The 9,303-nt window shown below is 36.7% G+C and overlaps 1 protein-coding gene across 1 annotated transcript; it reads right to left on the bottom strand.

Moving 5' to 3' along the window:
• Window positions 1–199: 199 nt before the first annotated feature.
• On the bottom strand, window positions 200–8,897 carry TRIM59 (tripartite motif containing 59). Its single transcript, XM_065876856.1, has 2 exons — window positions 8,882–8,897; window positions 200–1,649 (listed from the first exon to the last, which is right to left on the bottom strand). The coding sequence occupies exon 2, from the start codon at window positions 1,644–1,646 to the stop codon at window positions 438–440; it is 1,209 nt and encodes a 402-aa protein (XP_065732928.1). The 5' UTR covers window positions 1,647–1,649; window positions 8,882–8,897; the 3' UTR covers window positions 200–437.
• Between the last annotated feature and the right edge of the window lie 406 nt (window positions 8,898–9,303).

The raw sequence follows: 9,303 nt of genomic DNA on the forward strand, positions 1-9,303 counted from the left end.
ATTTGTCCATTCAAAAGTGTCAAGCTTATACCTTTCGGGATTTTGCCATCTTTTAATTAAAAGCTTCGTATACACAAAGAACTGCAGAGCCAACCACTGCAGTATATAATGCTAAAAGATAATATTGGTACAAGAATATTTAAATATCACAGTGATATTAAGTCAACCTCTCAAACCAATAGAAATGGGATAATACTCAAAATCAATTACTAGATTTTGTTCTGGTTTTCAGAAAACGAGAGACATTGTCTCATTTCTAACTTTTGATGACACATTTTCTATTCAACAGAAGCATGAAAGGGATTATATTTGTTGCAACTCTAATAAACTTTAGCTTGCTATTTTATTTATCCATGCTACCCCTATTGCTCCATCTAGCAATGGTGATTAGTCTGCTGTACAGAATAAGCCTACTTAAACAATTCAGATTTGAATTTTCAACAAATTATTTTCCACATGAATTCCTTCAGTAAATATAAAGTGTGACACAGTATATTCTTTAAATCATGCACATTCTTATATAAACTTTGGTAAACAGATAGAGAGGCTTCAGAAAAACATATTGAGGTGATTTCATTTAAAAAGGTCATTATGTGTTGGTTAAAAAAGAGGATCAGCGTCAGCATCACTGAAATTAGTGTAACTATAACAATGTTTAGAATCTTTAAAAATTCAACTTCTTTTTTCTCCTTATCAGGCCAGGAACATGGCATCCTTTTTGAAGAAATTTTCATTTCAGGAATGAGAAGTTTCTTAATCTGTCCAATTTCTGTTCTGCTCCATTCTTCTTTCAGTACTTGGCTTACTTGAGGATAAATTTCAACAGGCTGGACCTCAGGGAGTGGTCTTTGTTTCAAGACCTGCACACGTTGTCGGACATCATCAACTTTTTCAAGAAATTTAAGTGGAGGCTCTTCTTGTAAAGATGTTGTCAGTGTCACTAATTCACGCTGCTGCTCTCTTATTTCTTTCATTCTTTCAATTTGTGGAGTATATTCTAGATTAATCAGATTGCCAACATCACAAAGAGCAGTTAGGAAAAAATTTTTTTTTTGTTCTAATGTATCACTAAGCTCCTTAAAATACTGGAGAACAACTTCCTTATCACCTTGGACCATTTTCTCTGAAAGAGATTTTTGTTCTTCCAGCTTTTCAATGAGACGAGTAAGATCTGTCCAGTGTGTGTCAGTTAACTGTTCAAGCAGTTTTTCAGGCGTGTCCTTTTCTTTCATATAGGCACTTTGAAGGTCATCTATAGGATGACCATGATGTTGACCTATGGTAAGGCAATGACCACAAACTAATTTTTTATCCAGGAGACAGTAAACATTTAACGGCTGCCTGTAATGTTCAGGGCAGGTGACAATATCTGGATGGTCTTCTTGCTGGTACTTTTCAATAATAGCCCTTAACGCAAAATTAACAGGTAAAGACTCAATACCAGTTGGAGCAACTTCAATAATACTTCTGCAGTTAGGGCACTTGAGTGGAATGCGTAAAGGTCTCCATATATAAAAGTTACCAGATGCCTGTAGAACATTTTCCAAGCAATTTCTACAAAATGTATGAGAGCATGGTAGAACACGAGGATCTTCAAAAATACTGTAACAAATAGGACATGTTAACTCATCCTCAAAATTGTGCATTTCCTGTCAAGAGAAAAAAGTATTTTAATTCTACATATAACAAAGACACATGCACATATTATGTAAAGTTTTAGGTGTTAACCTCCAAATTGTTAATATACTGTACTTGTCATTTAAAAGAGTAAGATTTTTAAAATTAGCTTTCTATATAATGCAATTCCTAACACTGAATAATTGATCACCTTTAAGAGCTTATTTACTTTGGGGTGTTCTGCTGAAGTCTATTTAATGATTATAACTAGTCTGCAACTTTTTACATTCTAAGATGCTAAAATCAAAACTATACACAAATCATGAATAGGTAAGACTAAATATTTCTATGAAATAAAAAGTTCTTAACAAAATTACATTCTTCAATTCACACTCTCAGTTGGCTCAACCATAGTTTCTAAAGTAAGTTATTAAATTTCTAACTGTTCTATAAATTTCAAGCTTCTTGAATTTTGGAGTATTAGCGTGTATGCTTAAAGCCCTGAATCAGCACAGTGTAATAGTATCAAGTAATGTTAATTTTAAGATTTGGAAGGAAGTAATATTTCTGAATTAGTTCTTGCGATAAAAAAGTTTGAAAGATGAAGTGTTGATTGTGGTAATTATGAATTACGGACCACTAGAGCATTAGTGGTAAAGAACATCATTAGTCATCTTTCCTTCATGAAAGAAATCCAGCAACAGTTCAGAGACCCTCTCTGACACAAGTAACTTGACGTCTTGGCAAGCTATTACTGATATTTCCAACAAGCCTTCCACGTGCCATTCATGCAAAATCTAAAGCTTACCAAGTCCTCCTCTATAAAAACTGTTAGAAGTATCTACAAATACCTAATTGTACTTTTAAGAAACAAAAACCTCTTCAGACTTTTTTTTACAGCTCTTATGCACCTCATCTTCACCAATTGCAAAACCCAACTCATTCATTCTTCAAGTCTCAAGCTGAGTCCCACCTCCTCCCCCAGATTAGGTCCCCTAATCTCACTGAACACTGCACTTCTACTTCATAGTGAGCACTTAGATGGAGTTTATTTAAAAGAATTTTGTCGGAATTCCTGCAGGTCCAGTGGTTAGGACTCAGCACTTTCACTACCGGGGCCTGGGTTCGATGCCTGGTCAGGGAACTAATATCCCACAAGCTGCTTAGTGCAGTCAAAAAAATAAAGAATTTTGTAACATTTTTCAATACATTAGAATATAAAGCCTGCAATAAGGGCAGGAATTGTATCTAAGCACCGAAGTTGACACACAGTAGGCATTCACTCAATGTTGGTTGAATAAACACTGCCCCTTAAGAGACCAATGTTAATAAAATGCCAGACCTTAGTTTTGGGGGTTTTTTTTTTTCTTTAAATAGCAAAATCTCTGCTTAGGAAAAGCTTTTATCAAGAGTCCATCAGAAAATAGAAAATACTCCATTCAGACTGACAATATTAAGAACCGTAATGAGCCAAGATGTGAGAGACTAATAAGCCTGAACTGTGAGGCATTCCAGGAAACAAAAATAACTGGACAACAGAAGACGACATTCACTGCAGATAAATTTAAGTGCCTACATGTTGGGAAGCCTTTATGACTACCCTTTACCTACAGAGAGCTCTGAAATAGAAAAACCACCCAAGAAAAACGTTTCTCAGTTTATTTCAGTGATGTCAGAATTCATAATGAAGGAATAAACAGAATAGCACTTTGCAAAGGAATAAAATGTGAGCATTGGACATATATTCAATTTAGATTTAATATTAGTTATTTAATGTAAGTACCAAAAATCAACTCTAAAACAGAACCCAACCTTTCCCTCCAAAGTCCTATATTTGTCAAAAAGTTAGAAATCATTTTCCCTGGGAACTCATTTAAGGACCCAAAAGCTCAACTTTCTTTAGAATGAAGATATTCAATAACAATATTGTAAAAAAAAATAAAAATAAAAATAAAAAAATAAAAAATAAAAAAATAAAATAAAAAATAAATTAAAAAAAAAACAATATTGTAAAGAAAATATCATCTCTTAAACTTACATAAAGTAGAAGCAAATATCCTGGTCTCAAAAGTTACTTCCATTGCACATAAAATTTTTAACAAAATTTAATCAGAAACGTGTAGATAACTTGAAGATACAGAAATCAAATCTAAGACTACCCTCTTCTAGCTGATTTTTGAAAAACTGATTTTAGGCAACAAATTTTTAAGTCAGAACTGACTAACAGAAGTAAGCCTGGTTGAAAATAACTACGTAAGGCCAGGAACTTTCTAACTCTGGTTGCTGCCTGAGAAACAGAAGATAAAGGTGGCTATCATGCTTAGGGGCTAGTTCTTACAGAAACTAGTGTGAAATTTTATGCATCAGAAATTTTCCATAACCAGCCTAGACTCCTGAGGGGGAATAAAGGAGCAAAAAAATTTTCCTATTTTCTGGTATGAACATCTTGGATTTAGCTATGCTGTGTGTATGTAACAACATTGGAAACTAGAAGACAATGAAGCAATTCTTCAATATTCTCAGGAAAACATGGCTTCCAACCTAAAATTCTATACTCAAAGTAAATAAATTTTGTAGATAGTCTAAAGATAGTTTAACACAAAAGGTCTCAAAACTGAACCACCCATCACCCACCCTTTCTAAAGAAGCTGCTGCAGGAAGAAAAGAAAAACAATAATTCTCACCAGGATAACTATGAAATGAAGTCCTGGATAACTGTGCAGCAAGCCTAGAGAAATAGTAGTCTGGAGGAAGACGACAAATCCAGAAGGAATGCTTTTAAGTAACTAAATGGAACTGACAATATTTCACGTGTCTGAACATATTGAGAGGTAATGAGAAAACTACATTTAGGGAAAAGTGAGGGAATCATGAAAAGAGGAAATACTACAACACATTATATAGCTCAATTGTCCTATTTGTTATAGTATTTTAAATATTAAATATTGATTTTACCAAAAAGCATGACTGTTAAGGATTGAACGTGTCTCCCCAAACTCGTAAGTTGAAATCGTAACCCTTAATGTGATGGTATTAATGAGGTAGAGCCTTTGGGAGGTAATTAGGTCATCCGAGTAGAGCCCTCATGAATGAGATTAGGCCCTTATAGGAAGAAGAGATACAGGGCTTGCTGCCTCTCTTTCTCTGCTCTTGGCCATGTGAAGACACAGCAGGAAGATGGCCACCTGCAAAGCAGGAAGAGAGCTTTCTCCAAAACCCAACTTTGCCAGCATCCTGATCCTGGACTTCCCAGCCTCCAAAACTGCAAAAACATAAATGACTGTTGTTTAAGCCACCTAGTCTATGGTATTTTTGTTATAACAGCCCAAACTAAGAAACTGACAAAATTATGCTGGGAGGAGGGAATAAGGGAAGGAAACAAAGTTTAAGAACTTATCTTAATCTTCTCTTATAAGAAGTCAATACATGCCTAAAAGTGAAAAATCAAGAAGTCACATTAAAAGCAAATTATTTATGAATAAAGAAGCAATACCAAAAGAAATATTTAAAAGAAATGAAGTGACTGCTTCTGGAAAGCAGGAATCAAGAGTGGGGAGAGTGAGGGCAGGAGGCTGCTGTTTTTCATTATAAGCCTAAGTTCTGTTTTACTTTCAACTATTAACATACCATTTAAAATATTAAAATTTTAAATAAATAAATAAAGACAATCCCACATGCATCCAGGAAGAAAAGTAAGATACCCAAAAAAGGAAAACAATACATAATAGTCTCAGAATTCTCTGCGAGACTATAATTTCCAAAGATGGCCACAACAATTAACTCCCACATGTTGTTCTGTGATGTGACTTTGCTGGTATTCTCCTATCAAGAGATGAAATCTATTCTCCCCTCAAAAAGATCTGGGCTTGGGGCTTCCCTGGTGGTCCAGTGGTTAAGAATCTGCCTTCCAATGCACAGGAGGCAGATTTGATCCCTGGTCAGGGAACTAAGATCCCACATGCTGTGGGGCAAGTAAGCCCATGTGCTGTAGAGCCTGTACCACAACTAGAGAGAAGCCCGCATGCCGCGACGAAGATCCCGCGTGCCGCAACTAAGACCCCATGCAGCCAAATAAATAAATAAATAGTTAAAAAAAAAAAAAAAAGATCTGGACAGGACATGTGACTGCTCTGACCAATCTGATACAGTACAAGTGACACTATGACAGTTCTGGGTATAGTCCTTAGCTAGCCTAGCAGATTGCTGCCTCTTCACTATGTGAAAAGTCTAGGCTACTCTGCTGATGAGAGAGGCCAAAAGGAGAAGCAATGAGGTGCCAGACATGTGAGTGAAAAAGCCATCTTGGGACATGCAGCCATCCAAACCATCAGACGTTTGTTACACAGCAGTAGATAACCAGAACACCTCCAGTAGGAATGCTAAAAGACATGTGGCAATCAATATCCACAAGGATCTGGAAGGAAAAGGATATGACCTAAGAATTCTATACCCAGCCAAGATGTAATTTATCCATATGAAATAATAAAAATACTCTTTAGCAAAATCTACAGGGTTAAAAAAAAGTTCTACATGGCAGAGCTGAAGCCATATACTTTCATTAACAAACAGAAGTAGTATAAAAAGGATTTATCTTAAAAAAAAAAAGAGAAAAGAAAATGAACCTAGGAAAAGCAGAAGAAAATTCTAATGCATGATGAAAACCATGAATTAGAATATAGAAAATTGTTAGAGTTGATAAACCCAAGAGCTGGCTTTTTAAATAAACAAGCCAGGGGCTACAGGGGGCTTTGGAGAGTTGTTATTTAATGAGTGCACAGTTTCACTTTGGAAACGTGAAAAAGTTCAGAAGATAGATGGTGATGGTTGCACAACAATGTGGAATGTACTTAATGCCTCTCACTACACACTTAAAAACGGTTAAAATAGGGCTTCCCGGGTGGCGCAGTGGTTGGGAGTCCGCCTACTGATGCAGGGGACGCGGGTTCGTGCCCCGATTCGGGAGGGTCCCGCATACCGCGGAGCGGCTGGGCTCTTGGGCCGTGGCCACTAGGCCTGCGCGTCCGGGGCCTGTGCTCCGCAACGGGAGAGGCCGCAACGGTGAGAGGCCCGCGTACCGCAAAAAAAAAAAAAAAAATGGTTGAAATGGTAAATTTTATGTATGTTTCAAAACAATAAAAAAACTTTAAAATGTCTAAGTGTCTTGCCTATTAACCAGCCTTTCCCGTAAAATTAATTTTAGAATTGATTTATATTAATATATAATTTTTAAAAACAAAAAAAATTAAAATAACCCATGTAAAATGTTATTTTCCTCCAGCGGGTACTAAAAGCCCAAGTACAAATTGATAACTTACTTCAAGATTTCCTGCTTCCCTTTTAAAAGTCACCAAGAGGGCTTCCCTGGTGGCGCTGTGGTTGTGAGTCCGCCTGCCAATGCAGGGGACACGGGTTTGTGCCCTGGTCCGGGAAGATCCCACGTGCTGCGGAGCAGCTGGGCCCGTGAGCCATGGCCGCTGAGCCTGTGCGTCCGGAGCCTGTGCTCCGCAACGGGAGAGGCCACAACAGTGAGAGGCCCACGTACCGAAAAAAAAAAAAAAAAAAGTCACCAAGAAATATGAACGTAAAAAAGAAATCTTTTCGGAAATAAACCTGAAGCTAAATCATCTACGTATAAATTATTTCACAAATTTCTTGTGCTTAAGTGTCAAAAACAAACACATTACTGAATTTCTAAACTTTTTATGCAGTCTTTCTCCAGAGGGCCGATTTCCTATGGAGACTCCATAATGTCTAACCAGCATATTATGGATGGTCAGCACTGACAGCAGATGATGGAGAACTGGGCAGTACCAAAAATATCATTACCCATTCTCCTGTGTAAACTATTCTTTAAGTTTTAATTCCCTAATGCATTATTGCCTTTCATCTCTAAACATGAATGGTTATAAAACATTCATTACATTTTACACCTTCTGAAGAGAAATTTGCCACATTATAGTTAGATGACTTGCTCTAGGACTTAAGAGTGAATCAGCTGTAAGTCTGGGAAAATTCAAGAGGTGCCACTTCCCAGGCTGGGTCTCACATCTTTGTGGCCCTACCTAATAAAAAGCACATTTTATGCAATTCAAGACTTACTTTAGAAATACTACATTTGTGCCATCTATAAATATGGGGCAAGATTTTTAAAATACTTTTGTACATATAAATGTACAAAAATAATGAAGGATCACCTAACTCTTTCAAAACAAAATTCTATGGTCCGATCTGATTTTAACTCTGCCCATTTGTACTGTTTTCCTGCATTTTGACATCAACCTGTTTCCCCAAACTAAAAAAGAAACTATTAATGCAATTTAACCAGGAACTGATACGAGCAGTTAAGATTTTCTTTGCTTTTTTAAAATATTTTTGAAAGTGAAAAATACATATATATTTGGTGGGAAAAATTCAGCAATATGTTTGCTGAAAAGAAATGTTAAAACTAACATCACTGGACTTCCCTGGTGGCACAGAGGTTGAGAATCCGCCTGCCAATGCAGGGGACATGGGTTCGAGCCCTGGTCCAGGAAGATTCCACATGCCGTGGAGCAACTAAGCCCGTGAGCCACAACTACTGAGCCTGCGCTCTAGAGCCTGCGAGCCACAACTACTGAACCTGCATGGCATAACTACTGAAGCCCGCCCATCTAGAGCCCGTGCTCATCAACCAGAGGAGCCACCGCAGTGAGAAGCCCACATACTGCAACGAAGAGGAGCCCCCGCTCGACGCAACTAGAGAAAGGCCCGCACGCAGCAATGAAGACCCAGTGCAGCCAAAAATAAATAAATAAATTTATTTTAAAAAAAAAACAAACAACTAATATCACCCAAAACTAAAATTTCGTCTTGCCAGAATAAAGTATGGTACCTTACTTTAAAGGATAGCTACTTCGTCATTAAAATGGAATGCAGACCAATACGAAAATATATGGTAAAAAGGTATCCAGATAACTTAATAAATTCAACTTGCAGATCTGTATGTGTTAAATGTGTGTGTCTGTATTAAGATACACACATCCTCGTAAGATTTCTAGAAGAGTAAACAAGAGTTAACAGTGACTAACTTTAAGATATAGGTCAGATAAAGGAGTTGTTTACTTTTCACTTTATGATCCTTCTATATGGTTTGAATTATATACACCACCAACATACACACCTTTTTTCAAAAGATTTAAAACTTTCCCCTTACATTTTAAATCACACGCTCAGTAAAAATTTACTGAAAATTTCTTTGGTATTTACTTAATCTCCCAGAACTTACCACTTTGTTGACCTTCTGGGTTCGGTTTCAGATTCTTTTATTTTTATTCTAAAATAAAAATAATTTTATCTTAATGTTCTAGACTTATATTCTCAAAACGTATGTTAAGTATGATATCATAAGGAATGATATCGTGGTAATTTCACTGTCTTTGACGTTTACCTTCCCTAAGCGTCACTGTTTTTTTAAAAGTAGCGACAAATATCAACAGCTGTGGTTCAGCAGGATCGGTATCACCTGTACCTTGAAAATCCCAAGTCTGTGACCAAATAAATTGCCACAAAGGACCACTTTTTATAGCGTCAAGTATCTTATGAGCTCTTGAAAATATTAGCCAACAATCGTGATGACGGAGCAAACATTCACCGTCATTTTAGACTGCTGAGAGTTAACTGGAAGACAAGTAGCACCCATGAGAGTGA

Source organism: Phocoena phocoena, chromosome 4 (genome assembly GCF_963924675.1).
Source record: "Phocoena phocoena chromosome 4, mPhoPho1.1, whole genome shotgun sequence".
NCBI classification, from domain to species: Eukaryota; Metazoa; Chordata; class Mammalia; order Artiodactyla; family Phocoenidae; genus Phocoena; species Phocoena phocoena.

Excerpts from the sequence above, each read along its gene's own strand:
- TRIM59 (XM_065876856.1), bottom strand. The coding sequence starts at position 1,646 with ATGCACAATTTTGAGGATGAGTTAACATGTCCTATTTGTTACAGTATT.